Below are 14,612 nucleotides of genomic sequence, written 5' to 3' on the forward strand. Positions count from 1 at the left end.
TGCCCCGGAGCTCGGCCGAACCGCTCCCCACAGCTCTGTGTAACCTTCCCGCTCTGCCACCGGGGTGCCGAGGTGATCTCGGCACAAACTCGGATATTTACACACCGCCGGCAGCGGCTTCTCGCGGATCGGTCCCTGCGCCACCGCTTGAGGCAAATCCCCTCCCGCGGCGCCTCGCCCACCCAGCGCCCCCTCACGGCGGGACGGGGAACAGCTGCCTCCCCCAGCGCCGCACTCCCGGCGGCCCGGGCGCTTTAAAGGCTCCACCTGCGGGGCAGCGGCTCTTCCCTTGCCTCGGGGGCGGGCGGGTGCCTCAGCGCTTCCCTCGGCCCCGGTCGCGGCCGCCCCCTGGCTGCGGGGGCGATGTCCGTGGGTGCGGCAGCCGCGGCTCCCGCGGAGGCGGAACCGGGACCGGGACTCCCCCGGCGCGGCCCGGGCAGCGCTGCGCGGCCGAAGGTGGCGGGGGGCGGCCGCTCGGCCCGGAGGTACCGGTGAGCGAGACGCTGCGGTGCAAGGTGGGTCGTGCCGCGACTACAGCGTGTCTGTAGTGGGAAATTAAACCCCGGAGAGCCCTCACTGGGAAGGTAGAAGCGAGTAGGAGAGGCTGAGGTGTAACTTTTGGGAGGCTGCTTAGTTACCTTGCACCCTTGTGGATATAGGCGCGCAGCTACATCAGCGTGCTGTGGTGATCCCTGAGGAATCTGCGATGGCCAGATTACACTGACGGCACAGGATCCCTCTCGTAAGACTCGTTGTGCGCTCCCCGAGCTGTGCCAGACCTCGGGCCGTGAGGAGGCAAAGCCTGCGCTCTAAGATGTCCTGTGACCTCCATGTCAGAGCTCAGCCCTCCTGTGTGGAGCTGGCTGTGATGTCTTTGGGTTTGGATTTTTTTCGTTCGCTGTTTTCTCTTTCCTGAGGCCAAATAGTCAATTAGGTTCCCCTGCAGCAAGGCACAGATTACACTAGTTATAGGATTGCTGTAAACTTTCCTGTTTTCAGCCCAGACTTGGAGAACAGCAATGAAAACTGAACAGCATCACATTTTGCAGACTTCTTTTTCTGCTTCAAGTACATGAATTAGAAACTGAGCACTGTGTTTTAATCCAGTTTGCTGCTGTTGACTCATTTTCTCACCTAAAGTGGGTAACCTAAGTATTGTGCTCTTGTTTATAAACAGAAGATGGTTAAAACAACAGGTGTTTAGGTGTTCTTTGCCTTAAAAGAATAAATTTTCTTATCATGGAAAGATAAGTGCCATAGAAGTCCTAAGTATTACATGGTACAGTGTCTTTAAAAGCAATGACTGAAAAGCTGGTAAGATGAAAACTTCCTAACGTACACCTAAGTCCTCACAGTCTGGAGAAGTATCTTCCCCTTGCCTTTCATGGTGAATCTGTGTCTCCACAGGTTTCCAGTTTAATACAGTTACCAAAAATCTTCATGTCTTTAAAAGTTTAATTCTGACTAAACTTGTGTTGTATACCAAATCTTTTATGGTAGTGAAAGGAGGTTGGGGTAGGGAAAAAAAGGCCATGCAGCAGAGAAAAAAAAGTCTGATATACAGGGGGCTTTATTTTTTGTAAAGACGGAAATAGTCATGGTGAAGGATCTAGAGGGAGGGGTAGATAGCAAATTCAGTTAATTGGTAAAGAGATACTGGCAGGAGCAAACAGGAAACATTTGAGCTGCATTTCTGAATGCATTCTATTCTAGAGAAGGAAGATAATATTCTATCGTTATATTGCTCTAGCATATCTCCCCAGCGTTATCAGCTTTTTCTGGAACCCACAAAGCACAGTCTTAGTAGGGTATTGACACAGCAGAATGTGGTAAAGCCAAGTGTGATAGAAAATTTAGCAGCTTGAGAAAGATCAAGACTTAGGACATCTTGATAAAGGGGCTAAAATGAACTCAGAAGTCCTAAGGTCTGTGAGAATTGGAGGATTTTAAATCAATGGGTGAAAGAAAGCCGTACATGAAGAACAAGTAGGATTAGCTCAACTTAGTTCAGAGTTCAGCAGTGAAGGAAAGGAGATCACCATGAACTCTTTTGCAGAATAGTCTTACTTTGGAAGCAGTATTGAACTTGTGGGGAAAAATATCTTTGCTCTTGATAATTAATTTTATATTCAGTTTGCCACTGGCAAGGTAGGAATTCAGAGCTAATTTTTTTTTTCCATCTCTAATGTGTCAGTTTCAAATTGCTTAGCACTGCTTAGCTAATATATCATAAATGTGTATTATTTCCTCCTATGGATGACAGTGAAGATCAGTCCCCAAGTACAGGTGTTGATTTAATGTGAAATGTACTTAGCATTGGGTTGATTCAAAACTTTGGAAAACTCTAGGATTGCCTATATTGAACAACTGGTTCAAAGCTTGGGTTTTCTTCATGCATGTGTTTAGTGAGTAGTTTCTTCAAAGGCTCCATTCACCTTGTGTATTTTTTGGGGGGGGAGGGTTTTTCGGTTGGTTGGTTTTTGTTTGGGTTTTTTGTTTATTTGCTTGTTTGTTTTTCCTAAGGGAAAGTCTATCCAGCTTGTTGAATATCCTTCTATTAAAGAGGAGATGGTAGTTTATTCATGCACGGCACAAACCTTTCACTTGCCTAAACATAAAACACTGAAACCATGGCCTTGTATGCATCCTTTTATTTGCCAGAGATTCATAGGCAGTTGCAGCTCAGAATTCAAGCTCTCAAGCAATCCACTTCTGAAATCCTCGATGATCCAAATGATACAACCTGTTTGCTGCAGTAGCAGTAATTCAAGTCTCCCCTGTGCCACAGGAGCTAAAATATAACCCCTGACTAATGTGTCCAGCTTTGTGAAGTAGTAGCAACTTGAACAATTGGAATTTCCATTACTTGTTTCCTTCCACCTTAATTTAGCATTGACACTAGTGGCTTTTATTTCATTCACTTCACGTCTGTGCACTCCCGAGCATGCAGTTGTGGCTCTCCCAAAGTCAGCTCACTGTAATAGGCACAGCACGGTCTCCTAGCACGTGTGAATTGTTTCCGCTGGTGTAACATCTCTGCTGGGCTTGGGGAAGGACAGCTCTGCTCGGACTCAGAGGCATTTGCTGGAGGTGGTGGCACTCTCCTCTGCCTGGTACCCATCCAGCTTCCTTGCAACTGTTCCCATCAGTCAGCCGGGAATAGCTTGGGGCAGGAGGGGAGCTGCCTGGGGAGCTCTGGAAAATCCTCTGATTTTATATGTGTAGAGAAAATGTCACCTTGCGCCTGGAATACAGTTTTTGTTTAAATGTCACCCCTTACATCAGTGACCTCATCTGACTCAGCACTCAGCATAGCTTCTCTCTGAAGGGAGGGGAGCTTTAAAAGCAAGTCATGGATTTTGACGTAGCCAGGGAATGTAGGGAAGAAGGCACACTGTGACAAACAAAATCTGAGCAAACAAAAATTATTTTTGAAACAGACTAGCTGGCAATTATGTAAAGTAACTTAAAACCTAATCTAAACATCAGAAGCCTCTGAAAAAGAAGGAAATTGACAGTTCTGTACACACAGTTTATTTCAGCCTCTGGTTTCCCAGGTTTTGCTGAGGTTTGTGCTGGTAGCTGTGGCAGCGCTGTACCTGCTGCACTGATGTCTCACCTTTGAAAACAGGGCAGGGCTGAAACAGCCATCTGGGTGGATCACCAGCTTTGTTATTTAGAGGCTGATTGTACTGAAAGTCTGTAGAAGGTGAGAGCTGTGCTAAGGGTGTGCCTAACAAGTGGACCTGTGACTACAGCATGAGCTTCTGTGGCATTTTAACTTCATTATTAGGAGCAGAGGGCTTCAGGCAGGCAGAGGGGATACAGACACTAGAGAGGTTTAGAGAGAGAATATTCTGGACTATTCTTTCTCTGAATTGCACCTGGTAGGGATAGTGCAGATGCATGAAAGAGCTGTGGTCCTGGTGTGTTGAAGGGAAATGTTGGCCAGGATGCTGGCATATCCTCTACACTTTCCTTTTAAAAATGCCAAGCTATGCTGAACATTCGTGCAGATATGGACAGAAACCAAAGGAGTAGGAACAAGTGACCTCAGTTTAGCATTTCATTCAAATGACAGAGACCCAAATGCGATACCCGCTCTTGTTTCTTAGCATGCCACTCAGCCTGAAGGATCTCTCAGATCCTTTCAGATGTCCTGATAAGAAAATAGCATGTTAGAGATGTGAAAGTAGGACAGAAGCACAGTGTTTGATTAAACAGCATCTCTGTTTCTTGGTGCTTAGCTCTATTCAACTTGTTGTGCAGTTTTATTCTGTTCTGAGTTTTGTTCCTCCCCTTTTCTGTTATTTATGCAAATAACTGAAGATTTAGGTATGGGAAAGTAACATGCACAGAATTTTATGTCCATAAAACTGTGGTCTTTGTTCTAATACTTATTTATGTGACACTGTCTTCATTAGTGAAGCAATGACTTGTTATGTTTATCTTACTCCTGCTTTTATTCTGTTCTCCTGAACTCTTGAAATGGAGCCAAGAAAGGGCACTAAAAACAGCAGTGAATTCCTAGGAAAAAACCAGCAGTGAATTCCTAGGAAAAGTAAAAGTACAATGAGAATATACCTTCAAACTTTTGTGTGTGCATGTGGCTTTCAAAAAAAAAAAAATCAGTACTTGATAAACTGGCAGGGTAGGAAGCTCTGCTATTTTAAGTCCAGCAAGTCGGTTTTGCCTCTCCTCAAAGTAATCATCCAAACATCAGTGGTTCTGGACTCACAGAGGACAGGTTAAAAAACTCTTAATGTAAATATACTTTGGAGGTATTTGTGAGACATCAAAACCCTGCTTTATTTTCAAGCTGTATCTTGCTATTTGCTTTCATTTTGGTTGGGCCAGTTCCACTGGCTTAGTGCAGCTTTGATTTAAATCTGTGTGAATTGCTGTGGTTTAATGTGGACCTCTGGCTAAAACAGAGGTTCATATGGTTTAGTCTAGTGCCTATGCAGAGATTAATTATTCCCTTGTACAAATGGCTTTTCTGGCACCATGAATATGAGACAGAAACTTTTATTGCTTCATGGTTTTGAAAAACTATTGACCATCTCTTTAGACAAAGACTGAGTTCCTGGTAGTGTTTGCTCTCTGCTGTTTTGTAATCAGATATTTGTCATGTTTTAAGGTAGGTGTATTGGCAGGGTGATCAATGTTCAAGCTGAGCTGCCTCACTCTAGTGCATTGAGTGGGCTTGCTTGTCTTTTTGATTATCAAAGTAAAACCCATGTTTGAGGGACATTTTCTCCCCCTTTTTAAATAGAATGGCAATTTCTTTCTAACCAGAGGATAAAAGAGGATAAGTGCTACAAAGGTACAGAAGGAGGGTTCTGGAGGTCCTGCACAAATTAATGACTTGAAAGGGGTGAGGGTTACTTAATGTTTGTAGCTTTACCCTGAGAGCAGAAACTTTCTGTTTATATCTGTAGTTCTGCCAACAGCTTCTTCCCTACCCTCGTGCTCTCTGTATTTTAGCAATTTCCAATCTAGTGCAGAAATGTCATCCAGCATTACTGAACAAGGGTTATAGTTTTATGGAACTCCTAAGAACTGGAATGTAAACTATGAAAAAATCAAGGAATTAATTAAGGCAGCAATTAGCTAACTATTTGTATTCTTAGCCTTTAATTCAAGTGTCACATCTTTAGAAGACTTGTATTGAAACGATGGAACAAGTATGTAGTGAAACCGTGCTTTTGTCACAGAAATTATATGCTGATTAGAAGTATCCCATGATCTTTCTGTATTCAGAAAAAATAAATGTTAATTTTTCCTAGGGAAAGCAAGGGCTCTGGAACTAAGAGCCAGACATGAAGTTGTGGGATTTTTTTTTGGCGATGCTAAATACATGTAGTACATACTTTTTTCAGTTTAACAAAGCATTGCAAAAGAAGGTTAACATCTTCTTGGTGCCTTTTCTGCTACATGTGGAAATATCTATCTAGAAAGAATTTGTATTATATGTCACAATGCAAGATACCTATGTGCTGAAGCAGAATTTAAAAATGGCTTTGTAGTTGTTAACAGGTTAGTGAAGAGACTTGCGTGTTTAGGATTTTAGAATGGGATTTTGTTTGCTTGTTTTTTTAAAACATGTGTTTTGTCCATAAAGTAACTGAGCAGCATGAGGGGCTTGAGGAGCCTAGAAAGATCTGTCCCCTTCCATGGGGACTATATTAGACCTCTGAGTCATGAAGTCTTTGCATAGTAGGTGTCTGGTTACAAACCTTTTATGGGCCCTCCTCAGCTGGGATATCAGCATCTGCATTATAGCTCCCATCTATTCTTAGGTGGTATCAGAGCACAACTGAACAGGCAAGGCAGAAAGAGAATTGCTTTCGTAAAACCCTTCCCTGTTCTCCGTCCGGTTTTTCACACTTTTTTCTGTCTGCCCCGTCCTTCTGTCCTGCAGTGCCCTGTTGCTGCCTGTGAAAGTGGTACAACATGGCTTACAGTGTGACTCTGAATGGACCTGGACCGTGGGGCTTCCGACTGCAAGGGGGCAAGGACTTCAACATGCCCTTGACCATCTCCAGAGTAAGTGTGCAAAAAAACCTTGTTGAGCTTGTTTGGGTTGGAAAATAGCAATCATGTACACTTTGACCTGGCCTAGCAGAATTGAAGATCTTTGCACCTAGGTGTGAATAAAGACAATATAATCTGAACAAGAAATGTGCCAGTTTGAAGTACAACCTGGCATTGATAATGCCTCAGGAAGGCAGTTCTGGTTGTTATATTTTTATGGATGGTGATACTGTCTCTTTTAAGTAAGCTTCCAGTTCTATTCTGTACAGTGTTGTCTCTTTTTCTGCTGGTAGGGGCCTCACTGGTGTAATGTGGGGGGAAGGGAAAAGAACAACTCTGAATAGGAATATAGAATTATATTTCTAGAAAATAAACATGTAGCTCCTTATAAGTATGTGAAGTCAGATGTTAAAACTGAACAAAGACAGGGATGTGTCCCCTCTTGTGATGGGGTGCAATAGCTGGATAAAAATTAGACATGTCAAGCAGAAGGCTCAGTAGTACTTAAGATACTGTCTTAAATTATGCAGAAGCCTTCCATTTGTAGCTGACAAACAGCATGGATTTAATAATTAATTACCTGGTGTATCTGTCAATTACAGCCATGTATCTCCTAGCTGCCTTTTTCTTTTCTCTTCCCCTTGAAGCATTATTTTAAGGTGTTGCAATTCAGAATTCCTATTACCTGAATTAGCTCTGTTTCTTAAATATTTTTAACATTGAATGGTTTTCAGGAAATTTGTGTTTCCCTTACCTACTTTTCTCTTGTAAGACAGTTCTGCGTGATTTCTGGTAGCTCCCTTCTTCGTTTCTTGTTTCTGATAGTCTCAAATCTGCTCCAGAATGTTCAGGTCTTTCTAGAGAGGTTTTGGCTCCCCCACAAATCACCTGCACAAGGCTTATTTTGCAGTACAGTGACAAGAGAGGTTACTTACATAACAGCATGTAAGAGAAATACCAGAATGATTTAATCAGACAAACAAGTAGAATGCAAATAAAAGGCCTGCTCCACTCAAAAATAATAATTAAAAAAGACATCTACACTGCTTTTAAAACTATATTTTTTTTTCATAATGAAAAAATACAGTCTATTAAGTTGCGGGTACAAAAATTTATATCTCTGCAACAAATGTGATTCAAAGTCAGTTGGTGAGCTTCTGAAATCTTACCTATGCTGTTTTATATTTATGCTGTGAAACTGTATCATCTGATCTCCCTTGTTCTTATGCACATTATCTCTTTCTTGGAAGACAGAGCCATGTTTACCTTAATACTATGATGATGAGACATATTTTTCATAACTCCTTTTGCAGCATAGCAATTATAAATAAGGCTGTTCTGGCAGTTTTATCAAAAGCAAACAAGCAAAAAACCACCTAAAATACCCCCATCTACAAAAATAAACTCCCTTCATAAACTTAGATTAATTTTGCTCCTGAAAATAGTGTTGGTATTTCTTTTTTCATCCCACCCAAGGTAAGTACAGAGAGGTGTCATCATATTTTTGTAGGTGTTTTCATGACACTTTGCAGCCTGCACTGTATGATGTTGATTATTTTCTTATAAGTCATTCAGTCATACCTAGAGTCTGTTAGCCATGGGCCAGGGCTGTAGCACTTGCAGTGAATGTGACACAATCAGTAATGAAAAGCCAATTGTTTTCCAAAGAGCTCATTGTCTCAGATTGTAATCTGTGGAAGTGTAAACACTATGCCCAAAGGCTGTATGATTTTTATGAGGCTTTTGAGAGCATAGGAGGAGCAGAAATGAAACTGCAACAGCTGAATTCCCAGAGGTGTGGAGGAATTAGCTCTTCACTGAGCTGACTGCAATTTCAGCCATAGCAGTGTCAGAAAGCACTGTTAAGTGTTTTTAAACTCCTCCCAGTGAGGCCCAGTTTTTAGCTGGGCTACAGCTTTGAGATGGGATTGGATTTTAGAGCTTGCCTTATGAGGGCAGAAGCAGACATACCGAAATTAACATAGCCTCTTTCAGGGGGAGTTGGGATAGTTATGCCTGCTGATTGTGATGGTTTTGATTGGAACACAGTATAATACATGACTTTTTGATGATAATCTGTTTTTTTCTTTGTCATCTGTCACATAAATATATCTCCAAACAGATCAGAAATTTCAATTATAAGTGAGTTGACCTATGAACTCAACATAATTGCAGTCTTATTGAGGTGGGAAAAGGGAAGCTGTACTTACATTTTAAGATATTCCTGGTGGGGAGGAGGGGAGAGAAGATAACTGTGAGGAAGGTGTTCTTCTTGGAAAGGGCACACAGCTCTAAATGTTGCTAGTGGGTGCTGTACACCTATTTATGGACTGGTTTTGATCCACAGCTGCCCTGAGATGAGATTAGACTTTCTATGTGTAAGATGAGTCCTAAACTCCAAATACTTCGTCTTAAAGAGTATTATAATTGCTTTTAATATCAGATGTGCCATGGCCCTTTTGGCTGCATGTGCACAGTGTCCTTCTAAGCCTGCAGACTGGGTTTGCATGCAGACATGTTCACCGTGCTCTGAGTGCCCCCATTAAGTAGACTGTCTGTGAATACTCCACAGAGAACAGAAGAATTCCTCCTTTTTCATGAAGACTCTGTGTTCTTCTGTTATGCTGCAAGAGCATGGCCTCTAAGCTCCTAAGAAAAATTATGGAAAGAGTCTAATACAGCAGGGTTGTTCATCCCATCTGTAATATTAGACCGAGATGTTTCCAAGCACCCTCCCAAAAGAGGACACCAGTATTGTGCCATTATGAAGCTAGCCCATGCATAGACATAAGGTGGGTGTCTGTTGACCTGCACTCTGTCAGTGAGCCCTATAAAATTCCCACCCACCTCACACTTTACCTGGAGAGCAGTGGAGAAATCCTGAAGGTCTTTGAAACTTGCTGAGAAAAGCACAATACAGGATTGTGGGATTGCTAATGCTTCAGGAAAAATGTTCTTAACACCGTGGATGAGGAAGGGAATTACACAGAGCTGTTTGGTATAACAGTTCACTTCTAAAGAAGTCTTTAAAATGGTGCCTCAAACAGTGTATTTTCTTCCATTCAGGTAGGCCAAGGTGATCAGCTCACTGCTGAATTGTCAACAGCATAATGCACAGGAGTCACAGTCAGTCAGCTGGGTGACAGGTGAAGATGTGTTCCCCTGAAATGGATTGTTCTGCTTATCTGTTCTTTATCTAAAAATAAGTGCCTGACTAACATAGGAGATGGGAACAAGAAAACAGGAGACAAAAACAAGTAGGGAAGAGTTAAGATCGCTCTGCAACATTCACACTCCTTTAACAATAGCATCTGTATACTATCATCTGTATACTATTTTCCAGTCACCGCCCTGCAGACCATCCTACTCACTAAAAAAATTCTGTTATGAGATGTCAAATTCTGTCATCAGATGTCATGAGCAGGTAGCAGACATAGAAAAACAGTATTGACAGACTTAATAAAGCTAAGCATCTGTTAGCCCTGCTGAAATGAATCAGACTTGCAGGTTGTTGGCAGTGCTAAGCACTGTCACCAGTGGCATGATCGTATACATAAATCTGGTCTTTCCAAATTGATGTGGGCAGCAAAGCTGTTTATTTTCTCCTACTGTTTGAACTGTCTGGAAGCAAGCAGAATTCATTAATTTTATAGACCTAATCCTCTGTAAGAAGGCTTTTGGACATAGTTAATTATCTAAGTGCTCAGTTGCCATGCTACCTAAGATGGTGCGATTGTACATGCTTGGATGCAATAACAGAATATTTTCATATAGTTCTGAGTCTTTTTTTCTGAACAGTAAATTTTTCTAGTGAGACAGGCTGGCTTGAAGGTGGAGCTGAAATGTGTGAAGGAGCAATCATTATCTGAGGTAGTGGAAGTATTATCTAAATCACTGTGGTAGCTCATCACTGGTATATTCACTCTGTGGTTATCTATACAGTTTTGTATTTCCTAATAGAGAGGTTTTTTTAACTGCTTGGATTCCAAATCAGAAGCCAAAGCCTGAAACAGGAGATAAGTGTTTAAACAAAACAATAACATTCAAGAAATATTTTTTTTTATTCAATTAAGTGATGAAAAGGTTGAAGTCTGGTGAATATATAAGTCCAGGGAGGGAAAATAGCAAACACTTCTACAAAAAGAATTAAATTAGCTGATCTGCACACTGACTCTGCTACAAGCAACCTGAAACAACTTTTTGAGTCTGGGGGAAAACCCTGGTCTAGCATTTTGCAGTCTGCAGGAGCAGGAAGGTTTTTTTCTCAGAGTTGTTAGGCTCTTTCCTTTTATCAGCGTCTCTTGCTGATTGCTTCCTGTCCCTCCTCCCCTCCCTAACATACATATGCCAACCTCTGGCTGTCACTGCCTTTGCTTTAGAGGAGCTATGTGAGAGTATTCATTTCCTGTGGGCTGGTGTCTTACAACAGGCAGCTGAGGAGGGAAGGCAGTCCCTCTTCACTTTTTTTTCTTCTATTCTTGAATGCGGGGAAGCCTCAGATGATCTGGGTCAGGCTCTGTGCATTCTGCAGCTGTCCTTTGAATGGCCATGTGGTGCTGTACATAAACTGTAATCAGAAAAATGCAGTTTACCTGTATTGAGTGAACTGAAACAATTCAGCAAGTTCTCTTAAAGTGCTGGTACCACATCACCTGTTAAGCATCCCCCTTTGCTGAATCAGACTGCTGAGTCGCTGTCCTAAAGCTGCAGCTGCAGCTTTGAGAGGGTTTTTCTTAATCTCCAAATAAGAAGTCCTTCACTAAACCAAAAGCTATAGATTAGTATTTATAATAGTTGATATTCTACAAAACTAACAGATAAGTCTTATGTCCTCTAGGAGTCTAGGAGTCTTCCTCTTCAACCACTACTCAGTAGAGATTTTTCCTGTTTCCTTTAAAGTTCAAATGACTGAGTCAACTTCTGAGAAGGAAGTGAGCCATTTAATATAATGACTGTATTATGCCTAGACAAACTGTAGTAATTTCTTATGCCTTAGCAGTTTCACATTCTTCCAACCTTCTTACAGTTTAACTCAAAATAGTTTCTTGTCAGTGGAAGGTTAAATACTTCCAGGCCAAATTTTCAGGACACTCCAAAAGTTTACTATCTATTTTTTTGATAGAACAACTATTCTGTGGGCATCAGCATTTCTTTGTGTTTAATTTGTTGATTACTTCTCGAGTAACAGTCACCTCATGTGAAGTTAAAGCACTGTGAATTTTATTACTTGCAATTATTTGTTATATATACAAACAATGTCAGTATCCTAGGAGAATGCCAGTTATCTGATGTGGTATGTTTGCTTTCAAACTAATTTGCAAGCCAGTTCTGGTATGTTTACAGCTACATCAGAAATGATTGTGTTTCTGTGAGCCTAAGCCCTACAAGTAACTCCTCAGCTTCCTGATTTGGTATTGTTTATTTGAGATGTTCCAGTTGACAGCATCTGTACTGCAAATGGCAGTTCAGTGTACAGGGCATTTGTATGAGAAGGTTGCATGTCTCATCAAACACAAGTGTCATGTCTATTCAGACAAGGAAGGAGGGAGCAAATTCTATATTTGAGTTTCATTTAAATAATACTTTTTGGACCAGAGAAATGGGTCCTGGCACCTGGAGATCAAAAAATCCCAGTTTATTGGGGAGGCAGTTCAGGTCTCTGCTGTGAGTAAAAGAGAGGTTTAAACATGGCTGTGCAGGTGCTCTAAGAGGTAAGGTGTTAGTTATCCTGAGGTAGACAGCATTTTCCGTCTTGATCAAAAATACTGCGTCAGGTCTGAGAAGTAATCCCAATGGATGTTTCACCAGAGCCACTAGCACTTTAAGAGAAGGTTTGATTTCAGCAAACATCCAGTTTTGTATCCAAAGCAGTTCCAGCACAAGATGGGTTATTTTTCCCTCTGGGTAAACAGTCATGCTAGAAGTAAGAAGCTTTTGTTTTCTTTCCTGGCAGAAAATATTCTGAAAAATCCATGAAGTTTGTTGTTGTAACTTTAAACTCAGATTTATTTGTTGAAGAGTGCTTTTATTACAATTTTGTTTAAACTGTAGCATGATAATACAATGGGATATGAATGCATGTATTGTACTTGACTAAATAACTTTCAGGAACAGCATGTAGCTAGCTGCAGCCCTTGGTCAAATGATTTCTTTTCTAAATCAAGTAGTTACTCAGAACACAAAGGAAGCCCCACTTATCTGTTTGTGTGATTAAAGTAATCACTAAATACTAAGTCCACTGCTGAAGGTCAGGGGTATATAAGGAGTATTATGTGCTCTGCACAGATGCTGTGCAGAAATCATCTATTTAAGTCTATGTTCATCAATTCTATCTGTTTTGCATTTAAGGAGAAACAACACTCTGGTAGAATATAGGCCAGGTAAATGTGAGTAATGGCCTGTAATAGCTGAGTTTCTGGTTTAAATGGTGTTAGATCATTGAACATGGTATTCTGACTGTTCAGACACAAGATACATAACCCATGGGTTTGAAGCCCTTTCTTCATTTTACCTCCTAAGTGCTTTTTAATTTGGAGTGGTATTGTAGCTGAATCATCAATACTTGTGTGGCATTATCTGTGAAAAGAGCTCATTCTATAAAATAACTGGGCTGAATAACATTTATGCAATTGCCGGTTCAGTTGATAAAGTAACTTTGCAGCTTTGTTTCCTGCAAAAGAAAGGGAATTGCAGCTCTTCCCTTGAACAGGAGGCAGATAGTGTTAGCTCTGGGAAACATGGTCTCAAGACTGGTGAAAACTGAGTTCACAACTTGGGATAACAGCAGCTCTTGTGGTTTTATGGAGGAGGGAGGAGAGAGTTTTCTTTACATAATGAAACAGATCCACAACTCAAATTGAATATATTCCTTTTTCACTTGTTTTGAGATTTGACAGTGTCCCCTGGCAACTGGATAATGTAGTCTGACACATTGTTTAGTCTTTGACCTAGAGTTTATTTGTATGAGAATATAGTTGATGTAGTATTTCAGGAAGTCCTCAGATTTATATAATTATTATTGAAGTTAATAATTTTGCAGATCCTTTAGAATGAGTAAACATCAGGGGGTAACCATTAAATTATGACTTTAAAGCTGCTGAACTGTTAGTGCTTCATGATTAAAATGCACAATAAGCTTTTTTTCAGGTAAAACTTTTTATTAGTGTCTGATGTCTGAACTCTGTAAATAACTGTCTTAATAACACTGTAGATAACTCTGTCATTATCTCCATTCTGAATACATTATTGCAAAATATTCTCCAGCCACAAGGAGAAATTAGCTCTGCAAATATGTTATCATTAACTTTCTATACTAGCAACAGCAGTTCCCATCTTGTTGTTGAATTAGTAGCATAAAGTGTATGTTATACTATAACGATCAAAAATGTGGGTATTTAAATACAAAATAACACCAACCTTGAGTAGCAATGTAGAAGTATGAAAATGGTGTACAAAATGTAATAGGCTTCACTATACTCTAGCTTTCATGGCGGGCTGCAGCTAGCTGAGAAGACAATCTCATGTAGCCAGTTCATGTGTAACTAGAAGTGTCTGCACGGGGGTGCCTGAGGTGCCACCATTTTAATGCATAATATAGCATTTAGTAGTGTCCAGTGTAACATGAGATAATACTCTTCTTTTCCACTGAGTTTTGTTGCAAGATTAGCCAGGTAAATGATTAGTCCCTGTTGAAAGATCTTGAGAAGGGGAGAGGAAAGAGGGAAATTTCTGCTGACAATTGCAGCTGCAAGTTTGGAGGATATAAATGAATTTAAAACCTTGTCTGGCAATGTCAGCAGTACTGTGCTAGTAGAAATGAATAATGCTAATTGGAAAGGAATGGTTTCTATGCACAGCATGTTAAAGGGCTGTTTCTTCTGTGTTAGTGTAATTAAAGCCTTAATAAAAAGGTTACCTGAGAACAAAATATCCAAATAGGCTTTCTGTTACAGTTGTCTAAATTTCTAAATGCTAATTTGGTAGAAGTATGCTATGATATTTAATAAATGACATTCATTAATTAATAAAAATTTTTTGCTGGTACAGAGTGAGGACAAAGACTTCAATAAATGCAC

General features: G+C 40.8%; 1 protein-coding gene across 7 annotated transcripts in view; it reads left to right on the top strand.

The window, feature by feature from the left end:
• Positions 1–360: 360 nt before the first annotated feature.
• Positions 361–14,612, top strand: part of LDB3 (LIM domain binding 3) — a 112,992-nt gene continuing 98,740 nt past the window's right edge. For 6 of the 7 annotated variants that reach the window (XM_084210663.1, XM_084210665.1, XM_084210669.1 and 3 more), the window contains exons 1-2: positions 6,286–6,327; positions 6,425–6,549. In XM_084210663.1, the coding sequence (XP_084066789.1) occupies positions 6,457–6,549 (93 nt within the window). In that variant the 5' untranslated portion in view covers positions 6,286–6,327; positions 6,425–6,456. Of the gene's footprint in view, positions 516–6,285; positions 6,328–6,424; positions 6,550–14,612 lie in introns of those variants that run through there. The other variant, XM_084210664.1, reaches the window with a different exon arrangement.

This window comes from Fringilla coelebs (assembly GCF_963513975.1).
Source record: "Fringilla coelebs genome assembly, chromosome: 8".
Taxonomy (NCBI): Eukaryota; Metazoa; Chordata; class Aves; order Passeriformes; family Fringillidae; genus Fringilla; species Fringilla coelebs.